Source organism: Cherax quadricarinatus, chromosome 13, assembly GCF_038502225.1.
Source record: "Cherax quadricarinatus isolate ZL_2023a chromosome 13, ASM3850222v1, whole genome shotgun sequence".
Lineage (NCBI taxonomy): Eukaryota > Metazoa > Arthropoda > Malacostraca > Decapoda > Parastacidae > Cherax > Cherax quadricarinatus.
In genome coordinates, this window is record NC_091304.1 from 8486421 (window position 1) to 8497992 (window position 11572).

The 11572-nt window shown below is 36.7% G+C and overlaps 2 protein-coding genes across 2 annotated transcripts in view; one reads left to right on the forward strand and one right to left on the reverse strand.

The window, feature by feature from the left end:
• LOC128688623 (maltase-glucoamylase) overlaps positions 1-2861 on the reverse strand; it is a 157563-nt gene extending 154702 nt beyond the window's left edge. The window contains exon 1 of the mRNA XM_053776534.2: positions 2773-2861. The gene's annotated coding sequence lies outside the window, so the exon portion shown is untranslated. The remainder of the gene's footprint in view (positions 1-2772) is intronic.
• On the forward strand, positions 1156-10108 carry LOC128688625 (lysosomal acid glucosylceramidase). The gene is made up of 12 exons (XM_053776535.2): positions 1156-1251; positions 1996-2175; positions 2889-3018; positions 3215-3368; positions 4840-5000; positions 5559-5640; positions 5768-5920; positions 6718-6862; positions 7168-7229; positions 7498-7608; positions 7980-8146; positions 9547-10108. Exons 1-12 carry the CDS (start codon positions 1200-1202, stop codon positions 9641-9643), a joined length of 1494 nt encoding a protein of 497 aa, XP_053632510.1. The 5' UTR covers positions 1156-1199; the 3' UTR covers positions 9644-10108.
• Positions 10109-11572: the final 1464 nt, after the last annotated feature.

The window sequence follows — 11572 nt, forward strand, 5'->3', positions numbered from 1 at the left end:
TGCGTCTTATATGCTCAAGGTCAGGGTCAAGGGTAGGCTGTGGGTTACGCTTCAGCAGTTGTTTACTAACGTTACGTTACAACTGTTTGCAAACATTGTTTCATATGCATTATATGGTCGTGCGTCTTATATGCCGGAAAATATGGTATCAGCGTTGAAGGTGTGATAAGACGAGCTATTGGTAAATTATCACACGAAAGCCAGTATTTCAAGTTTTTTTCAAATATCTTGAATAAAATTGACGAAGTGACACAGACACAACCAAAGTTCAATCCAAAAATGTATGTTTTAGATTGAGCAGCAGTTAGGGTTTGAAGCCGATCAGAGGAGATATTCTCCAGTTATTGCGTGGAAACTGATTTGTTTAATAAAACTGAAAAAATGAAAATCTACATGAGCCAAAATTAATGCTAATCTTTCTTTGGGAAAAGACCGCTATTGCTAAAAGTTTGAAGCTTATCAGGAAAGGCATTCTCCAGTTATTGCTCGGAATAAAAAATTCCAAGTTTATTAACGAATTTATATTATGAAACAAATAAATTTGTATCTATTAAGCTTAAACTTATTGAGTACCGTCCAGGCGTTAATATGTGTCAACCATTAAAGATTAAAGCATTTCAGAAGAAGCCTACTCAAATTACTGCTAGGAAAAATACCCTACAAGAATTTATATTGGCAAATTGGCACCTACAAACCTTAACAACAATCACAACCATCTTCTAAGAAGGATAAACCACCGTTGAAAGTTTACCGCCACTGTAAAGTTTACTCAAGTTACCGCACAGAAACCAAAATCGGGAGGCTACCTGTATATGCCGGAAGTTAAAGGAATCTTTCCCTTATTTACAGTACATCACATAATTCTGCATTTGTGTTTATTTTTCTATCTAATAAGATAACCTTGAAGGAAGAAAAAAAATCAGGTAACCGCTTCAAGGTGTCCCGTCGGAAATTCCTAATTATAAACTCAAATTAACTTAAATTATAACCCACAATAATATGAACGAAAGATATTTTTATTTTCATTTAACCCGTTTGAACGTTACTGCGGGCGGAGGCGACGAGTGTTTGGGAAAGTGGCAAGACCCAGCAGGTGGCACCAGGGTCGCCTGTGGATATTTATATATATGTATCGTGTCATTGGCGTACCACAGCACTGTACCATTAGAGGTGCACATGAGAGTGCACAGCTGCCAGCCATGAGGAAGGTGACCATTGTGTTGGCGCTCTTGTGCTGCGTTGCAGCCCAAGGTAACATTGACCAGGTCACAGTCCAAGGTAACATTGACCAGGTCACAGTCCAAGGGACATTGACCAGGTCATAGTCCAGGGAACATTGACCAGGTCACAGTCCAAGGTAACACTGGCCAGGTCACAGTCCAAGGTAACATTGACCAGGTCACAGTCCAAGGTAACACTGACCAGGTTCTTTACAATCACTGCCTCAGCCACCAACACACAACCACCTTCACCACTGCGCCACCAAATCACAGATACAGGAAATATTTTCAAATGTATAGTAAGTAGATAAAAATTAGACACTTCAGAAGAGAATCTTCAACTGAAAGGACCAGGGTTCGATTCTTGAGTGAGACAGGACGTGCGGTCAAGACTCCTTCCACCTGCTGCCCCTCTTCACCTAATAGTAAATTAGTATATTACCAAGAGGACCGAAGGACCAGAAATGATATAAATTACATTGCTTGGCTCTCCTGAGTTACCCTTGGGTAATAATACATCAGTGTAATGTGGGAATTATTTTTGTCAAGATTTTTTTTTTCTATACTGACGAGGTCTGAGTCACAAGATGACCATCTAGACTGAAAAGGAAATATTACAGGAGCAGGAGTTATTAATGCACGTTCGGGACAGTAAAGATAAGCGTGTACTGAATGAACGTAAGTAGAATTATATAAGATTTACCTGCTGTCTTATATATATTATACATATTATATTTCCTAGTTATTGTTTAATATTATTTCATGTTTGTCTCAGAATGCAACCCTCGCCAGTTCACATATGACAGTGTGGTTTGCGTCTGCGACGCTACCTACTGCGATCAACCAGGCGTCATAGAGTTCCCTGAAGAAGGAAGCTTCACCGTCATCACCTCCAGCAGAGAAGGCCTCAGGTTCAACGTGGAAACTCTCCCCGTCTCCAGTGAAGAAACTCCAGGTAAGCTACCAGTGAGGTAGTTAAGCTATTTCTACCACTGCTATTTTAGCCATGACCCTCAAAACGTACAGCCAGAAAAGTGGTCATCAAAATCCCACTGGCAAGTCAGCTTAAGCTTAAGGTCGGTGCAAGTGTGCAAATTACCACAATCCTCTTATGATATTAAAAGAGGTGATTAAAGACTACAAACAGGAAAACTATTGCCGTAATAATTCTGGTAATCAATTTGACTTAAAACGTAATGCCTAACCCAACGTCAGAACTCCCAGCCAAAGTTCTGTAAATGTTATCATAAAAATTATACACGGAAAAACATGAAATAAAAAATTGTATCCTAGTTGCTCAATCCTTCCACTTTCCGTCTCATTACACAAACTCACATATTCAGAATTAACAACAATAGAATATAAATATCTTGAAAGTTAATTATTTCAAAGATGTAAAGTTTTCGTTATAATGTACATTTGTCAATCAAATAATCGTTCATCCAAAATTAAAATTTTATAATCCCTTGAATTCGTACGTATAATTATATGTAACACCAACTTAATATTCAGTTGTTAACAACACTGCACATTGCAAAGTGCGCTCACATACCTGTACTAATTCTTGTGCTGTTATTATGTTATTCATCAGAAAACAAGATGAGTGCCTCATGTCACGGGTCCAAATCATTTAGATGACCTATTAGTAATCAATTTGTGCTTCCCCAGACGCTGAGGTAGTGACACTGAACAAAGAAGACGTATACCAGACCATCTTAGGCTTCGGTGGCGGCTTCTCTGACTCCACAGGTTACAATGTAGTTTCTCTCTCCAGCGAACTTCAGGACCAGTTCTTCATGTAAGACTCTAAGGGTTAAGTCTAGTTTTTTCAGATCTATTATAAGGTAACAAAATAATAATAACTGATGACAGTAATAATGAATCAATAATAGTGAGAACCCTCTGCAACATACCCATATTAACAATCATTATCAAGTACTGTGTTCAATTGTTCTCTGGTTGAAAACTAATAATCTAACTGTTAATACGTGCAGATCTTACTTTGCTCCTGAAGGAATCGGATACACCTTTGGTCGCATCCCTATCGCTGGCACCGATTGCTCCACCAGGATTTACTCCTACGATGATGTGGAGGGAGACGTCGATCTTGAGTACTGGAGCCTAACGGAAGAGGATCACGAATATAAGGTAATGACTCAAGGAATGAATGTGATTTACGAGCCCATGATAGACTGACCTGTAAAACTTTCAAGATCTAAGTTTTAGACACGTCTTAAACTCAGTTGTTTATATATATATATATATATATATATATATATATATATATATATATATATATATATATATATATATATATATATATATATATATATATATATATATATATATATATATATATATATATATATTTATATATATATATATATATATATATATATATATATATATATATATATATATATATACATATATATTGATAAACAGAATACATGTGCAGAAAAACACAAACATGAATACAATGCAGAAGGACATATGACCTAAATAAACATTTCCATCACAAAATTCGAGTGGTCGAAATTATGACCATAGTTTCTCGTGACCAACTCAAAAAGTTATCGTTTGAGATTGTTTTATGCTTGATGTTCTTTGGTAAGGATGACAGTCTGGTAATCCTAAATCGATGGCTTAGGACCAACTTGACTGAACTTTGTATAGCGAAAAAAATTGTGTGTAAGGAACCATGGGGATGCAATCCCTAAGTGTTACCACTCAGCAATTGAACATGCAAGCATTGTGGGAATGAGTTTGAAAAATCAACAAGCTGATGAAAAGATAAGTGTTTCTGAGTATAAGGGTGTCGAGTAAACGACTATTGTTGTTGTTTTTCCCTTTTAAATTGAACTGAATGAAAGGCTCAGCAGCGCAGAGATCATCTCCGAGCAGGAATAGATCAAGTGTCTGATGATGAGGCTGTTATAGACATGCCTCAACCAGGATACTCCAGCAGGAAAATGCCACGGAATTTCTTGTCCTCAAGGAACTATATGTAGAGATTCGGTGTCTCGATAATGGGTTCAGTTCTACAATTGTGAAAGGCCTCAGTTGTAAGACCAAATTAATTTTTTTTACAAAAATTCCCACTGTCACTCGGAGTTACGTGAGATAATTTATAATTATGTACCCAACGCTCCTCCCAAAGAAAACATAAGTTTAGCAAATTGTGATGAACCTTGGGATGCGATCCACCATGCTTATTGCTCCCAGACAGACACCTCACCACTCGTGACACCAAACATTGTTACTGGTTTCATAATAACGTGTTTTAGGCAATTTATCCCAATCATTCTTACCCGTGACTCCAGATTCCACAGTAACATGAAGCAACTAACGAAAATTTTTACAATTCTTTACGGATTTTAACTTGAGTCCTGATGCTTTTTATCTCCAAGCGTTAACCACTATACTATCTACAGGTAAATATATCAGAATCAGTGAATCACATGAGTTTCTCTCAGGGATGCGGAATGTTCATCATCATATTTTTCATATTTCTCTATATAAACAAATATCTTATGCTTAAGACTTGATTTTATTAGTGTTATGAAGACTGAGCTTTTATATAAAGAGCTAAAACTAATATAAATCATTTTAATTTTAGATTCCTCTGATCCTGCGAGCGCATGATTTGACAACTTATCCGCTGAAGCTGATCGCCACGCCTTGGGCTCCTCCTGCCTGGATGAAGAGTAATGGCGCGGTCAATGGCTCAGGAGTACTGATAAGAGAGTTTTTTCAACCCTATGCTAATTACATTGTCAAGTAAGTGTTTGCGAGAGTTTTGTTGGGTGATAATTTTTGAGTGGCAGGTTGATACAGGTGTCAAAGAAGAGCCTTTTACTTCTTCAAGAAGTGGGCCATAAATAGGGATACGTGTTATAGATGAGACTGTAAAAGAAATGAATCCTAGAGTGTTATGGGGAAGCGCATATTTAAAGGATAATGAATCTGCTTAAAAATTGAGAGATTCAAAGGAGAATTTTCAAATATTTGAGTAGGTGTTTTAGAGAAAGTGTAAAAGATGAAAGTTGCAAATGAACATAGAAAAAACAAAGTGATAAGAGTGAGAAATACAGAGCATTAAAGATTTTTGTAAATGCCATATAGTTTAGAGTAGCCTTACAGTGCGGATGAACATAAGACTGCTCAATACAAAAATAAAAATAAATTAACGGTTCGTATGGATTTTTACGTCCAGAAATTTTAACATACTTTTTGATCCAGCGATTTAGCTCTGATTACAATTGTACTGTCTCGTAATAAAATATGTAATTACATTAAAAAATATATGTTATATGGTAATAGACTGGCTATTCTCAGATTTGTAGAGGCATATGAGGCTGAAGGAGTCGAACTGTGGGGGCTAACTCCAGCGAATGAACCTCTTGGTGGCCTCATTGACGTAAGTATCTGTTAAGCCAAACTATCTCTAAATTTTATTCAAGATTTTAAATATCTTCTGAAAATATTGTTGGCAATGTGTTTAGGCATTACAGCAACACAGTGTTAATAGCATGTTATTCTTGCAGTGGGATATTAACACTTGTGGATGGTCTTCTGAATCAATAAGAGACTGGTTGAAGGATAACCTGGGACCAGCGTTAGACACTGCTGGATATAGTGGCCTGAAAATAATGATACATGACTTTAATAGGAACACACTGCCCTGGAACATCGATCCGGTAAGTCCTCAGACACACTTACCTATTATGAATTATTTGTCAAGAAAATAATTTAAGGTCTAAGACTACCCTTTTAAAACCTACCCAAAGTGGTCAGGTTACCTAACCTTACTAACAATTTGTTTCCTGTCTAACCACTTTTTCCGCTTCTCTATCCTACCCCAATCCTTCCAATCCCCATTCTTGCCATGGATCTCATGACCTAATAAAAAGAGTACTAAGGTATATTCTCCTTTCGTAAAAATTTCTTCATAATACCCAGCCTCTTCAAACTCATATTTGCATGTCATACTAATCAAAATGCCAGTGCGCCAGAATACATTTATCCGGTTTTCATTAAAGGTCAGATTCTCGAGATATCTAACTCAGCAGCGAACTGCTGGGATGCTAAGTTTTGTAGTTAAATTACTGGTAATTTTTATTTAGCTAGGTTTCGTAGTTTATGTATGGAGTCTACTGCAAGAAAGTTGGAGAATAAATTCTCACGCAGGATTTTACCTTCTTGATCAGTATCGGTGTATCGAATGATTGTGTGGAAGGCGGATTTTCGGTTTGGTAGGGATATTCATACAACCATTCATACCATGGCCCTTGTTTTGGTAGTCATAGGCAGAGAATGGTTATCAGTGGTGTATCATGTCGTTGGGAGTGTAGATTCAGTGTTATCAGCCACTGCCTTTTATTTTGAGGACTAAAATAATTCTTTTACAGCGACTACATAAGTACTTGTGTACTTATGTAGTATACCAGTACTTACCGGTAAATAATTATCTAAATGTATATATCCTTATCTGTAGATCCTTGAGGACCCTGACAGTGCTCAGTACGTCTACGGTATAGCTTTACATTGGTACGAGGACACCAGAACAAACCCGGAGGTTCTCGACGAGGTCCACGAGCTGTACCCAGACAGGTTCATTCTTTACACAGAGGCTGCCCATGGTAAGTACCTAGTAAATGGCGTAAGTTCTGCGCCTTTTTGTTCATAACACTTTGAACATTAATGACACTTGTTCAGCGATTGTATTTTATTTATAGCATAGCCAAATTATAATATGACAGGGTAGGTTATAATCATAGATACGCATTAGTAATCATTTTTTTTTCACATATTTCTTTTGTGATGTCTTCAGATAAGAATACTCTTATTTTTATGTAATTTTATAGAAAAAAAAAGCTTTGACGTTGAAAGATAGACATTTTTTTTGTGTGTGAAAGAGATTTAAATGTCTTTCAAAAACCTACAGAACACGGAATACAACTTGGGTCATGGGAGCGAGCTGAGGAATACGTCAACTACATGTTGGATGTAAGATCTGGTTGTTTTTACTCGTCACTTCACATAAAAATTATGAATTGGACTTTAAGAGTAATGTAATGTTTACTGATGATACTAGATGAGACACTTGATCAAAGGATCCTACTGGCATTACTGTTAAATTCCACGCTGTTCGTTCTGCACGTTGACCATGTATTGTATCTCAGGTTGCTTTTTGAGGAATTCAGATATATAAAACGGAAACATATGAGTAAATACGAAGAGATGACATGACACAGAAATGCTTTTATTCTTGCAGGATCTGAATCACTATTCCACGGGCTGGCTGGACTGGAACATGGCTCTCGACACTGTGGGAGGACCCAATTGGATCCACAAATACCGCGATTCTCCCATCATTGTAGACGCTGTCAGTAGGCTTATACCACACCTAGGCCTTTGCCTCAATTATTTTTTATATTTAAATACTGTTCTGAAATACAGGACAATCTTAGATAAGGAATAGTTTTGGAGTGTTAACAATGCAGAGGCATGTTGACACTTTTATGAGGTTATCGGCATGAATAATATAAGGATTTAAAATAATAAGTTTACTTGTCTAAATAAACAATATATTCAAAATGAGATGTCTGCAAAACGCTGGTTAAGTTAGAATTCAATGGTCAGGAGTGTGTAGTCTTAGTAAAGTGTTCTCTAGTACTTCGTAAATTCTTTAAGAAACTAGAATTTATTACTTCCAGGGGTTGACGTTTCAGTACAAATTATATTTCACCTGTGCAGGAAGCGGACGAGTTTTACAAGCAACCAGTGTTCTACACTATTGGTCACGTGAGCAAGTTCGTGGTCCCTGGTGCTGAGCGTATCTCCTGGTCGACGACGGCCACTACCTTGCAGGTGGCTGCCTTCAATGACCCGTCAGGCCGCACCGTCGTTGTTATCCTCAACCTGTAAGCAACAACCGTTTAGTCAATAGTTTTCTCTTTGGTTGTTTTAATTAGTTTTCCGTGGACACTAGTGTAACAAAGTTATCAAGAATTGTCGACCAGAAATGAGCCTTCTGGTCAAACCTGTTCAACACCAATTCATAGAATCTGAAACACCGCCCAAATCCACAATATTTGCTGAAGGATTTCTAACCAGTATTAGCCTTTGGCAGAAACTTGCAGTATTTTTGAAAAAAACAAAAACATTACCGATTACTGTCTACCCACTGCATTAGTACCTCCTCACCACTGTGTTGGTATGTATTAGATACCGACAAGTGGAATAAAAATACACATAAGAGAACACTAAGATATTTTGATCAGAAAACGTTTTCTAATAAGTCCCAGTGTTTGCAAATTTGTCTTTTGGACTCTGCTTCTCACGCCGTTACCCACCCAGTATTTTAATTTGATTCTCCAGCCATAGCTGGACAATATAGCTTTGTATTAACATCTATTATTAAGAGCTGTTATAAAAAGTTATTGGTATTTTTATCGCAATGTTTATAATGATTGCTAAAGATCTGTAATGTTAAACTTTCTTAACATAACAGTCAGTAAGTCGACATCAGTAATTCAAAATAATTGACAGATTTACTGTCCACAATAAAATGTTTATTTATAACTTGATCACATATAACGGTTTATAATTAATTTTATCGCTACTAATTTGTAACGAGAAACTGTTACTTAATAATATAATAATCGAATGAAATTAATATATTCATGTGAAAGCGCTAATCGTGTAGGGGTTTTAGAGTGCCTCTGGATGGAAGACAATAAAAAAAGGCATAGGCACCTTTAAATATATGGATTAAGCATATTATATTCATTGAAAACAAATTAATATAATACACAAACATAAGAACATAAGAAAGAAGGAACACTGCATCAGGCCTACTGGCCCATGGGAGGCAGGTCCAAGTGTCCTACCGGCTTAAGCCAATGCCCTAACCTAGTCAGGTCAGGTCACATTCACTTAAGGAAGGAGCACGGCATCTGACCTAGTAGCACAAGCTAGTCAGGTCCAACTCACACCCACCCACACCCACTACAAAATAAATGAATGACTTGTTACAAGCATTTTTATATATAATTTTAACGTTCATTTAGTAATTATGGGTTTTTGAATCTCGTTATACAGACTAAACTAAAAGTTTCCTTTCATTCTTATTTTATTCGTTAAGGCATTCTAATGTTAGTGTCTAGGTGAATTAGTCATAATTAGCCAAGTGCAGTCTATAAGCCTTTAACGTAACAAGTTGAGTATTCTTAGCAACGTTATTGACAACCATGACAGAACTTCACATAAATAGTCCTTTCCCGGTGACACAACATTAATAACCTCGCGTTTTTGACCACAGAGCTGAAGTGGAAGAAGATGTGACCGTGACAGATGGATCTGAAACTTACCTCAACTTCAGGATACCAGCTAAAGCCATCCAGACAATCCTATACTAGCATCCTTCAGCACCAAGCTAAACCTTCTCAGCTAATAGATCTTACTAATGGTTCGCTCCTCAGAATCTGCAAAATGTTTAATAAAAGGCTTCGACCTGATCAATACTGCAGGGATGACCAGATTTAGCCTGACTTACGTCAAAGACCAAAGAAGGGGAAATATCTTGTTTTTTTGTCCGCTTGATAATCTTCGCGAGATCAGTTTATCCATCAGTCCAAGTTGAATTTAGGACCGGACCTCAAGACCTCTCTTGGTTTATATTTTCGTTTTATCTGCAAAGTAATTTATTATGGAAATATTGTATAGGAATGATAATCTAGATCTTATAGAAGCTTTTTTTTTTTTTTTTTATTCACCGGTATTCTCCCGGCCCGGGTCTTTATCTCACTAATATACGTGTTGAAATTATTAGCTAGATTCTGATAATTGTGCTGAACTTGTATAAAATAAAATTATTATTATTATTATTATTATTATTATTATTATTATTATTATTATTATTATTATTATTATTATTATTAAATTAATGAAAAAGTGTTAAACCTATAACAATCACAATGCACCTAGAAAAGGATCGATCTAAGGAAAGAGAGGATAACTCCAACTCCTTGGACCAAGAGTCATTTACCAACCTCATGGAACCCATCACCCCCTTTGAAAGATATAGCATATTACAGTTGCCACTTAGTATACTTATTATTACCAACTGAATATGACTAGACAAGACAGTACAATACACTCGTTTAATATACGTAATAATATTTTCTCCTTTTTTTTTGGTATAAAGTATAATTTTAGGGTTAATCCTGGTTGTCTCTCATTAAGCAGCTGCTAATTATAATTAGCACTTTATTCTTAAAGCCAATAGCATTATAAAATCTTTTATCAGAAAATACTGGATGAATCAATACCTGATTATTTCTAAACAAAATTTTTTTTGAAAAACATATGACACTGAAGAGATTTATTAGAATTAATAAAAACAGTAAAAATTTAACTTTTCCTCTAAAAGAGACGACACAAGAGCTTTGACGACACAAGAGCTTTGACGACACAAGAGCTTTGACGACACAAGAGCTATGACCAGCATCTGGCAAACCAAACATTCTTCCACCACTATTTTTTTTCAGGATTTAACACTGAAAAAAAAAAAAACAGAAAATGTAGAAAAATGTGTGCCTTATATCTCAACAAATCATTCATTATACATGCCATGTGTCAGGCTCATCTTAGAGTATGCAGCACCAGCATAGAGCCCTGGCCTGGTAATGTAGGTCAAGAAAGTGGAGAACTTGCTGACGTTTGTAACAAGAGTAGTTCCAAAGCTAACACTAATTAACAGACTAAAGGAAATGAACCTGACTAAACTACGTGATAAAAGAACCAGGAATGCCATGATAATAAGAACATAAGAACATAAGAACGAAGGAACACTGCAGAAGGCCTACTGGCCCATGCGAGGCAGGTCCAAGTCTCCTACCGGCTTAAGCCAATGCACCCAACCTAGTCAGGTCAGGTCACATTGACTTAAGGGAGGAACACGGCAACCGACCTGGTAGCACAAGCTATCAGGTCCAACTCACACCCACCCACATCCACTCATGTATTTATCCAACCTATTTTTAAAGCTACACAACGTTCTGGCCTCTATAACTGTACTCGGGAGTTTGTTCCACTCATCCACAACTCTATTACCAAACCAGTACTTTCCTATATCCTTCCTGAATCTGAATTTTTCCAACTTAAAACCATTGCTGCGAGTCCTGTCTAGGTTAGATATTTTCAGCACACTATTTACATCCCCTTTATTTATTCCTGTCTTCCATTTATACACCTCAATCATATCCCCCCTAATTCTACGTCTTTCTAGAGAGTGCAGATTCAGGGCCCTTAGTCTATCCTCATAGGGAAGGTTTCTGATACATGGG

Bases quoted from the DNA above. Each gene is read 5' to 3' on its own strand.
- LOC128688625 (XM_053776535.2), top strand. From the start codon at position 1,200: ATGAGGAAGGTGACCATTGTGTTGGCGCTCTTGTGCTGCGTTGCAGCC. The intron at 1,252-1,995 runs GTAACATTGACC...TGTTTGTCTCAG, and splicing joins GTGCTGCGTTGCAGCCCAAG to AATGCAACCCTCGCCAGTTC. The intron at 7,230-7,497 runs GTAAGATCTGGT...TTATTCTTGCAG, and splicing joins ACGTCAACTACATGTTGGAT to GATCTGAATCACTATTCCAC.